The sequence below is a fragment of the Arachis stenosperma genome, chromosome 4, assembly GCF_014773155.1.
Source record: "Arachis stenosperma cultivar V10309 chromosome 4, arast.V10309.gnm1.PFL2, whole genome shotgun sequence".
In the NCBI taxonomy this organism is placed as follows: Eukaryota; Viridiplantae; Streptophyta; class Magnoliopsida; order Fabales; family Fabaceae; genus Arachis; species Arachis stenosperma.
The window spans coordinates 111,262,594-111,281,037 of NC_080380.1; the positions used below are offsets into that span (position 1 = coordinate 111,262,594).

Genomic DNA, 18,444 nt, shown 5'->3' on the forward strand with positions numbered 1-18,444 from the left:
CCAAATATATATAAAAAAGAAAATTTAGCTCAAGTCCTTCCGAATCTTCTTATTTATTTAAATTCCATTTTGATTTTTTTTTCTTTAACGAATTTTTTTTTAATAAAGGTAGGATTTAGAGAAGTGAAATACATAAAATGGCAGAATGAGATGGTGGTGAGAGCGTGGGAGAGAATGGCAAAATGGCAGTTACATCTTTGAAATTTTGAGTTGTTCAAGAATAAAATAACATTATTTTGCATTGGTAAAGACTTGCAATATTTTGAATATTAAAAAATGTTCCAATTTTAAGATTGAGGGTAAGTAACATAATGATCAAATAGTAGTGATGGTAACCAATTTGAGTTATTCAAGTGATCATCGAGTGATCAGATTATTCATACAATAATTTATGCATACAATAATTTATTGGCTAACAATAGAACTTTAAATAGAATTCAGATCTGCGACGAATTAGTCTTTAGTCTATCAAACTAAAAATACTGTCCACAACCAAAAAGTAGTAGGGATGGTCCAATCATAAATCTTAGGTTAAACTCCATCGTCGTGGATGTAACAAAATTAAGTTGGCACATCAATTTAATATACACTTGACGCAATCCCAATGGCAACAGGGAACTGAATTTTAGTTTTAAGTATTTCAGTATGACACGTAACATTATGCATCAAAATAGTAAATAGATTATTCATCGCATATTTTCTTGTAATCTATACAAGAATGTAAAATATATTCATCCTATCACTTTCTAAACCACCTGAAACTATATACATTATCCACACACACACTTCACAATTTTTGGTTCATTTAAAAAATTTTAAAAAATATAAAAAAGAAACGTACACTTTATTTCGTTTCATTTTAGAACTACTAAATACATGACGAATCTCATTTTTAAGATAATAAACTATATAAATAAAAAAATGATCTTCATTCATTTCTTTCTCCTAGTAGATCACTCCCCCAATTTTGAAACCAATGATTTTCTCCTTCGGCTTTTATCGGGATGCAAAGATGTGGAAAATTTCCCCACAAAACGTGCCGTTATTAAATGCTGTCACGTTCATGAGAATTTGAACTTGGAAATCTTCTAAGATTCAGATTCTCAAAAATATGAAAACATTTACTAATGAATAATAAACTCACAAAACTTGGTCGCCTGTAGCAAAAAGATTCCAAAAAATGGTTGTGACAAAATAAAGAGCTGCTGTTAAAGTTAAGAAAGCCTGAAATGAACCCAGCCACTGTACAAAATAACCGGTTCCAATTGTGCTTATGATAGCTGCTAAAGTCCCAGCTGAATTTGATATTCCTGTAGTAATAAATTATTATAAGCAAAAAGAAAATCTTAAAATAAAATGAAAAAAAAACGTATTCCCTATAAATATAATACATTATTTGATTAAATAAATCAATTACCATGTAGTATTCCTGCATACTGAGGAGCAATATCCTGACCATATACAAATGTGAAAATTGTGAGGTTCTGGTGTAACCAATGTAACTTGTAATTTGGGTAACATTATGGCAAAAACTTCCATGCAGTTATTTTTATGTGAAGTCGATAGTTGAGAACTGTTAAATGATTTAACAAGTTTCGAGTTTGATTAAATTGTTATCTAACCAATATAACTATCAACTTCACATGAAGACAACTGTACGTGAATCTTCACTTAATGTTATACGAAGAGAGCATTTACGACACATCATGACAATATACTCTCGTTCACTATTATATGGGATTAACACCCAAACCAAATGGAGCTTACACCGCATGGAACGATGGATAAGGACTATGTCAACATCGGGTTAACACAAACATTGCGTACAGATAACATCTCTCTTCTAAGTTTGCATCAAATATGATAAGTGTGCTTTTCTTAAAGGGTATGTTGAAATTTTGAGAGTTGAACTTACTTGTATATTTAGCATAAAGCCGGCCTGGCTGAAAGAACTCAAGCTCAGAGCCGCAGTCATGAGAGTGGCAGCAGTTGTTGGTGAATTGGCATAATATAGGCACAGTAAGGTCACTGCTGGCCCAATGAATCCAATGGTCTGTAAGTTACAAAAAGTATTCATGGTTCAAAGTTCAAACTCGCTAATGGTGCATATTCATGCCCTTAGATAATATAATACTTCAGATATATATTAGTACTAAAAATCAACATGAATGAGGAAATAGTCTTGTCAGTTAATAATATGGATTTGAACCCCCCAACACTTGCTTAAGCAGACGAATGAGTTGACCACTCGACTAACTCAAGTTCGTTCACAATGTACTTTATTGATTTTGGGGTAGATTGATATTTACTTCCACATTATAGAGGCGAACTCACTTTAAAGGTGTCTTATTGGACTTTTCCCCTTCCCTCCAGAATTCCGACTCGCAAATGCACCATTATTGTTTCAAAGTGAACATATATATTTTCCTTTCAATTTTTGTTTTCACAGCTAGGTAATAGGCATAGCAATTCAAATGGTCAGAAACACATCCTTTGGCAACGATGGTGCTGATGAAAAAGGTAAATTACCTGCATGACCTTCCTGACAAATGTCGTGGGGTACCCTTTGTTGATTAAGGAGTCTGATATAGAACCAGCAAGATAGCCTGAAATGGCCATTGTTGCCCATGGAACTGCACTAAACCAAGCTGCTTGCTTCAAATTCACATTATATACCTGCAGAAATTATAAATTAGAAAAAGAATCATTATTGAAAGTTCCCTGCTTCATATTGTCTATATAAATTACTTCTGCTCAAGTTCAATCCACTCGAAAAGGGAACTAAGCAAAACGAAAAAAAAAGGGGGGGGGGGTGAGAAAGAAATATTCAATTGCAGTGCTCATGTGGCATTCAAAGTTACTAACTAAACAAGAATGCAACCAAGCACCTGGTTGACTTTGTTATTGTAGACAAATAATGTCAACTTTAGGCAGAATTAAATTAATTTGACATGCTCAGAACATGGCATACTTAGTGCGATGAGTAAACAAGAAGGATATATAGCTACTTAATTCATAAGTAATCTCCATTTGATTATTCAAACAACATAAGAAGCAGAATAAAAAAACTGTTTCATTAATATAACTATGTCAAGATCAAATTGAGAAAGTACTTACGCTTTTGAAATAAACTGGCATCCATGAGAGAAGAACAAAGTAGCCCTGCAAATTAAGCAAAGTTTTAAAACAATAATCACTGTTATTCGAAATCGAGTTCATAATAGCAAGCGAATCTTGATTCATATCATCCAAAGGCAAGTAGAACTCACCCAATTGTTAGTTGCATTGGCAAATATGATAGCCCATGATGGTAATTTCGATAGTAGAAGGCGTAGTGGAGGAAACTGGCTGCTTTTCTTGGGAGAAGCTGCTTTTCCAGCTTGTATCAATCTTAGCTCTGATCTGCTGATGAAATTACTTTCTTGAGGATCATCTGTGACTCGATACGCCCATGTTGTCACCCAGAGCAACCCAAGAGAGGAGAATAAGATAAAAGGACCGGAGATTCCGATAGTGGACAACATAATTGGTGTGAGCAACAAGCCTATAACATTGCCAAGATGAAATCCAGCCATTGAAATTCCAACTGCACTCGCCCTCTCATTACTTGGGAACCAACTAAAATATATATGAAGATAAAGATCAGAATTGATTTTTCAGAGAACTCGCTTTGCATGCATATCCAACAACAATAAGAGAAGCTATGTTTCGTCGATATTCACCATGAGAACAACTAACTCTTGTCCTATTGGATTAGGTAGATTACATGGATTACAAAGTAAATCACCACTTTAATCCTTGAAAAACTGAAATGCTAATAAACAATAAGAGCTAAATAAGCTCATGCTATCTTAAAGATGTAATTCATTTCACAAATTACCCCAAACTCACATAAGAAAATAAGCAATGCCAATGGAAACAAAATCAAGATGACATTTTGGGGGAAATGTGTTAAACTGGGTATATCTTTCATATACCACAAGCTTGTTTAGTTCTTTTATAAGCTAATTGTTTGTGTTTCAATCTTTCAAATTCTGAATTTGTGGTTTATTCTAAATTAGATAATAAAGTAAAACAGTTTTACAAGTACATTCCATTACCTCATGTCAGCAAAAATAACTCTCTTTTACATTGATTGCGTGAATGGTCACCCGAAAACAGATAAAATCCGGCAACTATGTAAAACGTTTTAAACCATAGGTGCATCAAAGTTAAACTCGTTAAGTAATACCTTATCGTCCAAGAACAAGAATGGCATGAAAAACTCTTGAGCACTTCATTTCCCTAGTGTTAAATAAAGGCATAGCTACAATGTCTACATGTTCAATAGAAGTTTTGAGGAATCACCTTGACATGAGAGTGCTCATGGATGGAAGCGCCACTCCTTCAGCTAGGCCGAAGAAGGCGCGAATTGCCAACAAGCTTGTTGTGGAGTGGTTGGCTGCCAAAGGGGTAAGAAGAGTTGCCAGAGACCACAAAAGAACACCCCATGCCAGCACCCTTTTCCCTCCATATCTGTCCACCAAAGCTCCTCCAACCACAGAGGAGAATATGTATCCCCACAAGAATGATGACTGGTAATTGCATACATAAGGCATCAATCTTCATGTTAGTGAGTAATTCACCAAAACCAAAACCAAAACAAAAACATCTTAGGTTGCTTCAAAAGAAATTACTTATGTTCAAGAAAATATTTTAATTTTTTTTCCCTAAAGAAGTAGGATCTGTATATATATTAATAATAAATATAGATGATATGATTCCTTTTCAAATATAAAAGTATTTTCTTTTGCAGTCCAAGATTACATTTATATGATAGCTCTGTATGCCTGCTTCGTCCTCATGTTCACTAAATCATGATCAGAATTCAGAACCAAACCAAATAAATAAAAAAAGGAAGTCAGATTTGACTTTAAAAGTAATCATTTATATTGTACCTACAAAATAAAATGAAATAAATTTTTGTTTAAAAAATTTTCATCAGTATCCAAGAAATATAAATTAATAATAAAGATACATTATATGATTTGATTTGATTCCTTTTTCAAATAAACAAATATTTTCTTTTTGCAGTCCTAGGATGGCTTTTTGTGCCTGCTTTTTGTCCTCTGATTCATGAATCATCATCATCAAAATTTCTTTCTTTTTGGATTCATCTGAGTTGGTGTATATGTTATAAACATAAAATATTATTTCGGGGAATTATTTTCCAACAAAATATGTACCTGAACAATGCCAAGAAAAGAACTTGACCATCCATATTTTGAAGCAAGAGGAACAACCGCCACAGACATAACAACCCTGTCAGCATTACAAAGACACATAACACATGCCACCAAACTCACCACCTTAAACCTCTCTGGAATCCTAACACCTTCTTCTTTGGCTCTTTTTCCAATGAACATGCCTCCATCTATTCCCTCTGCAGTGCACCTCACATTGGTACTGGTACTCCTCCATTGTTGATGTTCTTGTTCTTTCCTTTTCTTGCTCTCCAAATTCTCTGTTCTTCTCCATCCTTTCAGTACTAAAGATGGGATTTTGGATTCAAATCCCAACTTGGTCCTTCTAAAACTCAAATGGGGTGCCAAGGAACAAGAAGAAGATGAAGAAAAATGGAACCTCCTTGTGGCGGACATAGATGAAGGAGCTAAATTTATGTTAGCAGCCATTCTTGAAGGGAAAATGAAAATAGAAAATGGTTTCAAAGAGAAGTGTGTTACAGTTTTACAAACTCATTTAATTCGAAAAAATATGTGAAATCATAATGGAAGAAAGAGATTGTTTGTAGGGAACACGGTTGTAATGATTTGCAAAGTATAATAAAAGGGTTAGGTTGGTGGGGAATGAGTATAGTGCATTTGCACAACAACCCCCCAAGAATTGCAAGTGAAGAAAGAAAAGAAAGAAAAATTTATGTTAACAGTTAATACTGTTTTGGTTTTGGTTTAATATGGTGTGGGGGTTGGTGAGAAAAAATGAAAGAGGTTGAGATTAATGATTATGACTCTATGAGGGTTGGTGCAATTTTGTAAGCCAAGTGTGGAAGGGTAGTTTGGGACTTTCCAGTTTGGTAGTAAGTACGCACCTGACGTGGCACCACGTGTGCGGGAGGGGTTTTATAAATCACGAACACTTCATCAGTTCATTGAGTTGCACCGTTCGTGTATATCAGACACATTTTTGAGAGGATATTCATCTTCATTTGTTCGATGTGTTAAGGTGCCTAATTTTATTTTTAGTATGTATTTTTAAAATAAATTTAAAAATAATATATATTATTGTTTATTAAAAAATATTTTAAATATTTTATATAATTAAAATAAGATATTAAAAATAATTAAAAAAATAATTTATATTTTAATATTAATAAAATATTAAAATATTATTATAATTTATTTAAAAAATACTTTATAATTTATATATATGTATTTTCATATTTTATAAAATTTTAAAAAATTATATTAAGTAATCAATAATTATTTTAAATAATATAAATAATTATTAATTAAGTTAAATACATTGTATTTTTAAATTATTTATCTAAATTTTAATATTAAAATAATTATTTATACATTTAATAAAATAAACATCTAATAATATATCTATTATTTATATTATTTAATATTTTCATTATCTATTTATACTTTTTTTGACTTTAAAATTTGTATATTGAGGTATCCGTAATTCCGTATCATATTATAACTATATCCCATATCTGAATTAGTGTATGTGCAGCATAAGTTCTATCTTCAGCCATTGTTGACAAGAGTAATGTTTGGTAAAGACTAGGAAATAGTACAAAAAGTTATTTTATTTAATATATATATATATATATATATATATATATATATATAATTTATTTTAACAATAATTTTAAAATAAAAAATAAAAAATAAATATATTAAATAAATATCAAAATAATAAATTATGACTTCCCATGATTTCTAAATATTTTTTATTAAGAAATATTTCATTTTTATGCTCCATAACTGTGATTTTATTCATTAAATTTAGAAAAAAAAAATAAAAATAAAAGATAATAAATAATGTGAAAGAGGAAAAGTAATTTTTCTGCAAAATAAATAATTTGTTTACCTATCATGGAATTAATCTTTTATTTATTCAAAAGAGATTGATTAAATTTTTATAAGTAGAAAATTTTGTAATTATGAGATTTAGTTTCCAATTAAAATTTTTAATTAATGCACTTTTATTTATTCAAAATATATATAATGATAATAAATATGAAAATAGTTAAATTGTTAATTATTTTATATTCTAATTAAAATATTTTGTGTTCAAATTTTAGAAATATAAAAAAGCATTTTTGTATAAATATAATATATCTAGTGACAGATGAAAGATGAAGTAATTGTATATTTGGGACTAATATAAATCAAAATAATGACCTTTTGGGGTAAAAAAAAAAAGTAAATAATTTAATAATTTAAAATTAAAATTTTTTTTATAGAAACTCATATTAATTAAAAAGTTATTTAGCATAACAATAATTACCAAAATTTATTATTTTTCAAACTTTTATTATTATAAGACTTAATTTCAAATACAATTAATCTAAAAATATAGCTTTGACTTTTCTATTAAAATATGTATTATATTAAATAATTATATGTCAAATATTTTTTACGGATTTAGATCCTCTAAATTTTTAATAATCTAGACTTTGATTGTGAATAAATTTGTGATGAGTTGTGTGTGGAGAAAGAAAGAAGCTCTAAAATTCCTACGTTTCTATAATTAAATAAAAAAAACTAGTCTTATAACTGATTAAATGAGTTGAAACGACAAAAAAGAAAAATAATATACTAGTATAGTAGTATGAAAGCATAATTTATATTGTTCACGTTGACTTGAGACTTTTGGCACCACCAAAATCGTCTTCTTGTAAGATGGACTAACTTTCCAATTGGATGCTTCAAAATCTAATTAAGTTCCATCAACCACAAAGATATCACTATAATTCTATGTTCACAAGAAATTAATTATATAGAAAGACAGATACGCTTCGTAAACCAACAAACAATCCATTAATCCAAGTTACATCCCACTAACCCCAACCTTTAGCTACCTAGCTAGTAAAGCCAATCGTGATATAAGGTGGAAAACTTTTCGTACATAAATACTATTTTATATTTTTAAAATAATTGTTGGACTCGTAGAATCTGATGGAACACTATTTTAATAAATGTCATTATCATGTTAAATGATAATTTTATATACCAAAAAAAATGTTAAATAATAATTTTCAAAAGAATCATTCATTAAAAAATGTGTTGTATAGTGTGGTACTATGTTATACTATAGGAAAATTATAATATGTTCACCAACCAATACCGAAACATGATATTCAGTAGTAGAAAACTGTTGCCAATTTTGCTTTTGTCATTTAGTAAATATTCTAATGAACAAAAAAATGAGTAAATCGTCGCAGTGTCTCTAACTCAAGTGTGGATTCTCTAAAGTCTAAAATGACTACCTCAAAGACATGACATGTGTTCCGGAATTTACCTAAAATCGGATGGTTGGACTTAAATGAGAGGCCCAAACACTAAAGGAATGTGATTTTTGACTTGCTTTATGTTTAGGAATCGCCATCCAAGTTGTGTATGTGAAAGAATAGAGGGTGGTACCTGCAAAGACACTCCGATTTCTAAGTTAGCAAGGAGATAAGCAGATTTAGAATGTATTGGAACTTAGATTTACCTGAGAGTATCAGTATATTTATAGGTGCGGGACCAATAACCACCGCTGAAATAGTTCCACTTCTGATGGTGGATAACCGTCCCTTTATCTTAGGGTTGTTGTGATATCTCTTCTAGAAGTGGGTGAGAAATTTGAGGAGGCGGTTACTTATTTGAATAAATGTTATCTGCCAACTCGTGTCGAGTCCGACTTCTTGGAGGAAGTCGGGTGAACAGTGGAGGCCAGTCCTTTGGATTGGGCCCGTTTAACTTAATTGGACCTGGCCATTGTCTTGGGTTAGGGTATGAACAGTGCCCCTACTCGAGTCCGATCTTTTAATTATGAGTTGGATTCGAGTATTAATTGAATTCGGAGATGCTTAAGTCGGTATTTCTTCTCAAGTCGGAAAACTGACATGATTCTAATTTTGAAACCAACGTGATTTTGAATTTCTTGAACCGTCGCATTTGATCAAACGTTGCGTCTGTTCTACTTTTGCATTTACACATGGGGGCGGTTACATTGGTAACGGTGATGCATGAGCATTTTTCCCATCTTTTCCTAGTGAATTTGCATCTAATTTATTGAGTTTAATAAAGAATTAATTATCTTTTAGCCAATATGGACGCTACTTTGAGTCTTTTGCAATTTTGTTTATTTTAGGTAGCATTCGGCTGGATTTGATGGAGTTTCTGCAGCACAAGAATCAAAGGAGATGGCAACGAAGAGCGACGCGTGCGCGTGATTTGGAGCTTTCCATGGCGACGCGTGCGCGTGACTGACGCGTACGCGTGATTTGAAAAATTGCACAGCGACACGTGCGCGTGACCGACGCGTCCGCGTGACTTGCGAAAAAGACCATCGACGCGTACGCGTGACATGCGCCACGTGCGGAAAATGCAGAAAACGCTGGGGGCGATTTCTAGGTTGCTTTTGACCCAGTTTTCAGCCCAGAAAGTATAGATCAGAGACTGCAGAGTGAAGGAATCAAGTGGTCCCCATCCATCAATTGAAGACTTGCTGATTGCTATAATTAATTCTGATTTAAATTCAAATTTGATTTTTAAAATAGGAAAAGATATGATTTTAATTTTAGATTTAAATTTATTAGGATTAGTTATAAAAAGGAGGTTCTACCAGGGGTATGTGGTGCACGAAATTGCAATCACACTTTTGCAATCCGCACAACTAACCAGCAAGTGCACTGGGTCGTCCAAGTAATACCTTACGTGAGTAAGGGTCGATCCCACGGAGATTATTGGTTTGAAGCAAGCTATGTTTATTTTATTATTCTTAGTCAGGATATCAATTAAAATTATCAGTTTGAATTACTAGAAAAATAAAAGAGCGTGAATTAATTACTTGTAATGCAGTAATGGAGAGTATGTTGGGGTTTTGGAGATGCTTTGTCCTCTAAATCCCTGCAATGTAATATTCAACTCAATAACATAATTGCAAAGTTCCTTCCATGGCAAGCTCTATGTAGGGTGTCACTGTTGTCAATGGCTACTTCCCATCCTCTCAGTGAAAACGTTCCAAATGCTCTGTCACAGCACGGCTAATCATCTGTCGGTTCTCAATCAGGTTGGAATAGAACCCAATGATTCTTTTGCGTCTGTCACTAACGCCTAGCCTTCAGGAGTTTGAAGCTCGTCACAGTCATCCAATCCCAGAATCCTACTCGGAATACCACAGACAAGGTTTAGACTTTCCGGATTCTCATGAATGCCGCCATCAGTCTAACTTATACCACGAAGATTCTGATTAAGGAATCTTAGAGATACTCATTCAATCTGATGTAGAACGGAGGTGGTTGTCAAACACACGTTCATGGAGTGAGGAAGGTGATGAGTGTCACGGATCATCACCTTCTCCCTAATTAAGCGCGAATGAACATCTTAGATAGGAACACACATATGTAAATGGAAAAATATAAGTAATTGCATTAATTCATCGAGACGCTGCAGAGCTCCTCACCCCCAACAATGTAGTTTAGAGACTCATGCCGTCAAAGAGTATGTAATTCAGATCTGAAAATGTCATGAGATACAAAATAAGTCTCTAAAAGTTGTTTAAATAGTAAACTAGTAACCTAGGTTTACAAAAAATGAGTAAACTAAGATAATTGGTGCAGAAATCCACTTCTGGAGCCCACTTGGTGTGTGGTGGGGCTGAGACTTAAGCCTCTCACGAGCTTGGGCTGTTTCTGGAGTTGAACGCCAGGTTGTAACGTGTTTTGGGCGTTGAACTCCAACTTGTAACCTGTTTCTGGCGCTGGACGCCAGACTGCAGCATGAAACTGGCGTTGAACGCCAGTTTACGTCATCTATCTTCACGCAAAGTATGGACTATTATATATTGCTGGAAAGCCCTAGATGTCTACTTTCCAACCCAATTGAGAGCGCGTCAATTGGACTCCTGTAGCTCCAGAAAATCCATTCCGAGTGCAGGGAGGTCAGGATCCAACAGCATCAGCAGTCCTTATTCAGCCTAAATCAGATTCTTGCTCAGCTCCCTCAATTTCAGTCAGAAAATACCTGAAATCACAGAAAAACACACAAACTCATAGTAAAGTCCAGAAATATGATTTTTACCTAAAAACTAATGATATTCTACTAAAAACTAATTAAAACATACTAAAATCTACATGAAAATACCCCCAAAAAGCGTATAAAATATCCGCTCATCACAACACCAAACTTAAACTGTTGCTTGTCCCCAAGCAACTAGATGAACAAAATAGGATAAAAAGAATTTAAGGAGCAATAAAATCTCCGAGTTTTAAGTGAAGCTCAGATTCTAATTTAGATGAGTGGGGCTAGTAGCTTTTTGTTTCTGAACAGTTTTGGCATCTCCCTTTATCCTTTGAAATTCAGAATGATTGGCATCCATAGGAACTCAGAATTCAGATAGTATCATTGATTCTTCTAGTGTAGTATGTTGATTCTTGAACACAGTTACTTTATGAGTCTTGGCCGTAGCCCTAAGCACTTTGTTTTCCAATATTACCACCGGATACATAAATGCCACAGACACATGACTGGGTGAACCTTTTCAGATTGTGACTCAGCTTTGCTAAAGTCCCCAGTTAGAGGTGTCCAGAGCTCTTAAGCACACTCTTTTTGCTTTGGATCACGACTTTAACCACTCAGTCTCAAGCTTTTCACTTGGACCTCCATGCCACAAGCACATGGTTAGGGACAGCTTGATTTAGCCGCTTAGGCCTGGAATTACTTCCTTGGGCCCTCCTATCCACTGATGCTCAAAGCCTTGGATCCTTTTCACCCTTGCCTTTTGGTTTTAAGGGCTATTGGCTTTTTTTCTTTTTCTTGATCCAATGATTCCTTGTAAAAGTTTTTTTTTTCACTGCTTTTTCTTGCTTCAAGAATCAAATTCATGATTTTTCAGATCATCAATAATATTTTTCGTGTTTCTCATTCTTTCAGGAGCCAACATTCGTAAAAATCAGGATACAAAATATGCACTGTTCAAGCATTCATTCAGAATACAAAAAGTGTTGCCACCACATATAAATAATTAGAATTTTTCTTATTAAGAACTCGAAAAAAATATTGCCGCTTTATTCTAAAAATTTACTATTTTATTCATGTTTGATGATGATGAGAAAAATAAATTATAACTTAATTGGAAATAAAACCAGAATAGATATGCTAATTACTACTACTACTGTATAACTTCTAAGGTAAATTCCTATGATAACACTATCACAGAGTTAAAGCTAAAATTAGAACTCAACAACCTGTATTTTGGAAAGTGGATGTTCCTCTGATCTGTGGGGTGCTTGGTCCTTCAAGGATTAATTTCTTGCACTTCAACTCCCTTAAGTCACGCCCTTGTTCTTCTTGTTTCCTAAGCAATTTGCAAAGCATGCCACTTTGATTGTTCTGTTCTTCCTTTATTTGGTTCATAACTTCTTGCAACTTGGAAACAGATGCCTCAAGATGTTCCTAATATTCGAATTGAGGAAGTTCTGGGAGGAATTCTTGTGCTCTCCTCTTGATTGGATCATCCTGCAGCTGTTGTCTTTCCATTGATATTTTAGTGATTGGCCGCTCAACTGAGATATACTCAGTTATTCCCATCTTCACTCCGGCATCTCTGCAGAGCATAGAAATTAAGCTTGGATAGGCCAATTTTGCATCCTTGGAGTTCTTGTTTGCTATTTTGTAGAGTTCACACGAGATTAGTTGATGAACTTCTACTTCTCTTCCCAACATGATGTAGTGAATCATTACTGCTCTTTTAACAGTAACTTCAGAACGGTTGCTGGTGGGCAATATAGAACGCCCAATAAAGTCCAGCCAGCCTCTGGCAACTGGTTTAAAATCTTCTCTCTTGAGTTGATTTGGGATGCCAGTGGTGCTGGTGGTCCACCTGGCTCCTGGGATGCATATATCCTCTAGAATCTTGTCCAGGCCTTTGTTTACCCTTATCATTCTCCTATTGAAGGAGTCTGGGTCATCTTTCAGTTGAGGAAGCTTAAAGATCTCCCTGATTTTGTCAGGATGGATGTGAACAATCTTTCCTCTGACTAAGGTCCGATGGTCATAGAGGGCAGCTCCAATTATTCTTTGTCTGTCTGTCTGCCACAGATTAGCATAGAACTCCTGAACCATATTCCTTCCCACTTTTGTTTCAGGATTAGCTAGGATTTCCCAGTTCCTGTTTCGAATTTGTTCTTGGATCTCCGGATATTCATCTTCTTTCAGATCGAACTTGACTTCCGGGATCACTGATCTTAGACCCATTATTTTGTAGTAATGGTCTGAATGTTCTTTAGTCAAGAACTTCCCTTGATTCCAAAGTGGTTTTGGAATACTCTCTTTCTTGCCTCTTGGGGTGGGTTGTTTTCCTTTAGGGGCCATGATCAAAGTGAGTATGTTTTTGTGATCACGGATAAGCACACCAAACTTAGAGGTTTGCTTGTCCTCAAGCAAAAGAAAAGAAAGGAGAGGGATAGGAGGAGAGCAAGTGTGGAATGGTGGATGATGAGAGGGGCGCCGAATGTGGATATAAAGGGAAGGAGGGTGGGTTTCGAAAATAAGAAGAAAAAGATAAGATAGAAGATATGATTTATAAAAGATAAATATGATAAGAAAAAGATATAAAGAAAAAATTGTTAATGATATTTGGAAAAGATAAATTTTAATTTTAATTTTGAAAGAAGATTTTTAAAAGATAATTGAGTTTTGAAAAACTTTAAAAAAAAGAGTTGGATTGGATTGGAAAACAATTTGTCTTTATGGATTAAGATGCATTTAATATTTTTGAAAAAGGATTTTAGAAATTAGGGTTTTTAGAAATTAGGATTAAAATTTTTGGAATTGAAGGATGATATTTTGAAACATGTTTATGCAAGAAATCATGAATTGAAATATAAAAATTAGAAAATTTGTGAAGAAAAACGAATTTTACCTCCTCCCAACCATTCTTGCGTTAAACGCCCAAACGCTGCATGTTTTGGGCGTTTAACGCCCAATTGTTGCTTCTCCTGGGCGTTCAACGCCCAGCTGTTGCTTCTTTCTGGCGTTGAACGCCAGGAAGTCCTTTGTCACTGGGCATTTTTCTGAACGCCCAGAACGTTGTTAAACGCCCAGAAGGTGCTTCTTTCTGGCGTTTAACGCCCAGATGGCTACCCTTACTGGCGTTGAACGCCCAGTGGGTGCTTCTTTTGGGCGTTCAACGCCCAAAATGTTTCTTACTGGCTTTTTCACGCCAGTGAGCTTCCAAATTCCCTTGTAACTTTGTGAATTCAAGCAATTGCTATTTTACCTTGAAGATACTTTGACATATACCTGTAAAAATCAATTATTTAACAAATAAACTTTGTAAATGGCTGGGTTGCCTTCCAGCAAGCGCTTCTTTATTGTCATTAGCTGGACTATTACTGAGCTTTAATCAAGCCTCAGTTTTGAGCATTCTTGCTCAAAATTGCCTTCAAGATAATGTTTGACTCTCTGTCCATTAACAATGAACTTTTTATTAGAATCATTATCCTGGAGCTCTACGTATCCATATGGTGATACGCTTGTGATCACATATGGACCTCTCCACCGGGACTTCAATTTCCCGGAGAATAATTTGAGCCTAGAATTAAATAGCAGAACTTTCTGCCCTGGCTTAAAGACTCTGGATGACAATTTCTTATCATGCCATCTTTTTGCTTTCTCTTTGTATATTTTTGCATTCTCGAAAGCATTGAGTCTAAATTCCTCTAGCTCATTTAACTGGAGCAATCGTTTTTCTCCAGCTAACTTGGCATCAAGGTTCAGGAATCTGGTTGCCCAGTAGGCCTTATGTTCTAGTTCCACTGGCAAGTGACATGCCTTTCCATATACAAGCTGGTATGGAGAGTTCCCTATAGGGGTCTTGAATGCTGTTCTGTATGCCCATAGAGCATCATCTAAGCTTCTTGTCCAATCCCTTCTACGGTTAATTACAGTCCGTTCCAGGATTCTTTTGAGTTCTCTATTTGAGACTTCAGCTTGCCCATTAGTCTGTGGGTGATATGGAGTGGCCACCCTGTGGTTAACTCCATAACGAATCAAAGCAGAATAGAGCTGTTTATTGCAGAAATAAGTGCCCCCATCACTGATTAGTACTCTAGGGGTGCCAAATCTGCTGAAGATGTGTTTCTGGAAAAATTTTAACACTGTCTTAGTGTCATTAGTGGGTGTAGCAATAGCTTCTACCCATTTGGATACATAATCCACCGCCACCAGAATATAAGTGTTTGAGTATGATGGTGGGAAAGGTCCCATGAAGTCAATACCCCATACATCAAACAACTCAATCTCCAAGATCCCTTGTTGAGGCATGGCATAACTGTAAGGCAGATTGCCAGATCTTTGGCAACTGTCGCAATTAAGCACAAACACTCGGGAATCTTTATAGAGAGTAGGCCAGTAGAAGCCACATTGGAGGACTCTTGTGGCTGTTCGCTCACTTCCAAAATGTCCTCCATACTGTGATCCATGGCAGTGCCATAGGATCCTCTGCGCTTCTTCTTTAGGCACACATCTACGGATTACTCCATCTGCACATCTCTTCAAGAGATATGGTTCATCCCAAAGATAGTACTTTGCATCCGTGATCAACTTCTTTGATTGCTGCCTACTGTACTCTTTGGGTATGAACCTTACTGCCTTGTAGTTTGCAATGTCTGCGAACCATGGCACTTCCTGGATGGCAAAGAGTTGTTCATCCGGAAAGGTTTCAGAGATCTCAGTAGGAGGGAGGGACGCCCCTTCTACTGGTTCTATTCGGGACAGGTGATCTGCTACTTAGTTTTCTGTCCCTTTTCTGTCTCTTATTTCTATATCAAACTCTTGCAGAAGCAACACCCATCTGATAAGTCTGGGTTTTGAATCCTGCTTTGTGAGTAGATATTTAAGAGCAGCATGATCGGTGTACATAATCACTTTTGATCCTACTAAATAGGATCTAAACTTGTCAATAGCGTAAACCACTGCAAGCAGCTCTTTTTCTGTGGTTGTGTAATTCTTCTGTGCATCATTTAAAACACGACTGGCATAGTAAATGACGTGCAAAACCTTGTCATGTCTCTGTCCCAACACTGCACCAATGGCATGGTCACTGGCATCACACATTAATTCAAATGGTAATGTCCAGTCTGGTGCAGAGATGACTGGTGCTGTGACCAGCTTAGCTTTCAGAGTTTCAAACGCCCTCAGACACTCCTTATCAAAGATAAATGGCGTGTCAGCAGCTAGCAGATTACTTAGAGGTTTGGCAATTTTTGAAAAATCCTTTATAAACCTCCTATATAATCCTGCATGCCCCAGAAAGCTTCTGATTGCCTTAACATTGGCTGGTGGTGGTAATTTTTCAATTACCTCTACCTTAGCTTGATCCACCTCTATTCCCCTGTTCGAGATTTTGTGCCCAAGGACAATTTCCTCAGTCACCATAAAGAGACATTTCTCCCAGTTTAAAACTAGGTTGGTATCTTGGCATCTCTTCAGAACAAGTGCTAGATGGTCAAGACAGGAGCTGAATGAGTCTCCAAATACTGAAAAGTCATCCATGAATACTTCCAGAAATTTTTTCACCACATCAGAGAAAATTGAGAGCATGCACCTTTAAAAGGTTGCAGGTGCATTGCACAAGCCAAATGGCATCCTTCTGTATGCAAATACTCTGGATGGACATGTGAATGCTGATGACCGGATAATTTGTACGCTTTTTGGCATTGTTTTTAGTATGATTTAGTTAGTTTTTAGTATATTTTTATTAGTTTTTAATTAAAATTCACTTTTCTGGACTTTACTATGAGTTTGTGTGTTTTTCTGTGATTTCAGGTATTTTCTGGCTGAAATTGAGGGACCTGAGCAAAAATCTGATTCAGAGACTGAAAAGGACTGCAGATGCTGTTGGATTCTGACCTCCCTGCACTCGAAGTAGATTTTCTGGAGCTACAGAAGCCCAATTGGCGCGATCTCAACGGCGTTGGAAAGTAGACATCCTGGGCTTTCCAGCAATATATGATAGTCCATACTTTGCCCAAGATTTGATGGCCCAAACCGGCGTTCAAAATCATCTTCAGAATTCCCAGCGTTAAACGCCGGAACTGGCACCTAAATGGGAGTTAAACGCCCAAACTGGCATAAAAGCTGGCGTTTAACTCCAAGAAGAGTCTCTACACGAAAATGCTTCATTGCTCAGCCCAAGCACACACCAAGTGGGCCCGGAAGTGGATTTTTATGTCATTTACTCATCTCTGTACACCCTAGGCTACTAGTTTTTTATATATAGGACCTTTTACTATTGTATTTTCATCTTTGGACATCTGGTTCTTAGATCATCTGGGGGCTGGCCTCACGGCCATGCCTAGACCTTGTTCTTATGTATTTTCAACGGTGGAGTTTCTACACACCATAGATTAAGGTGTGGAGCTCTGCTGTACCTCGAGTATTAATGCAATTACTATTGTTCTTCTATTCAATTCCGCTTGTTCTTATTCTAAGATATTCATTCGCACTCAAGAACTTGATGAATGTGATGATTATGTGACGCTCATCATCATTCTCACTCATGAACAAAGTGACTGACAACCACTCTTGTTCTACAAGCAAACGAGGCTCTAATGTTTATCTCTTGGATTCCTGATACACGATGCATGGTTGATCGCCTGACAACCGAGCGCTCGCCTGACAAACGAGCCAGCCATTCCGTGAGATCAGAGTCTTCGTGGTATAGGCAAGAACTGATGGCGGCATTCAAGAGAATCCGGAAGGTCTAACCTTGTCTGTGGTATTCTGAGTAGGATTCAATGATTGAATGACTGTGACGTGCTTCAAACTCCTGAAGGCGGGGCGTTAGTGACAGACGCAAAAGAATCACTGGATTCTATTCCGGCCTGATTGAGAACCGAAAGATGGATAGCCGTGCCGTGACAGGGTGCGTTGAACATTTCCAATGAGAGGATGGGAGGTAGCCACTGACAACGGTGAAACCCTTGCATAAGCTTGCCATGGAAAGGAGTAAGAAGGATTGGATGAAGACAGTAGGAAAGCAGAGAGACGGAAGGAAAAGCATCTTCATACGCTTATCTGAAGCTCTCACCAATGATATACATAAGTATCTCTATCTTTATCTTTATGTTTTATTCATCATCTATACCCATTTGAGTCTGCCTGACTGAGATTTACAAGGTGACCATAGCTTGCTTCATACCAACAATCTCCGTGGGATCGA

General features: G+C 35.7%; 1 protein-coding gene across 1 annotated transcript; it reads right to left on the reverse strand.

Moving 5' to 3' along the window:
• Positions 1-577: 577 nt before the first annotated feature.
• Positions 578-5,923, reverse strand: LOC130973230 (probable anion transporter 3, chloroplastic). The gene is made up of 8 exons (XM_057897666.1): positions 5,226-5,923; positions 4,348-4,574; positions 3,270-3,618; positions 3,118-3,162; positions 2,530-2,676; positions 1,916-2,053; positions 1,418-1,451; positions 578-1,310 (listed from the first exon to the last, which is right to left on the reverse strand). Exons 1-8 carry the CDS (start codon positions 5,670-5,672, stop codon positions 1,141-1,143), a joined length of 1,557 nt encoding a protein of 518 aa, XP_057753649.1. The 5' UTR covers positions 5,673-5,923; the 3' UTR covers positions 578-1,140.
• Positions 5,924-18,444: the final 12,521 nt, after the last annotated feature.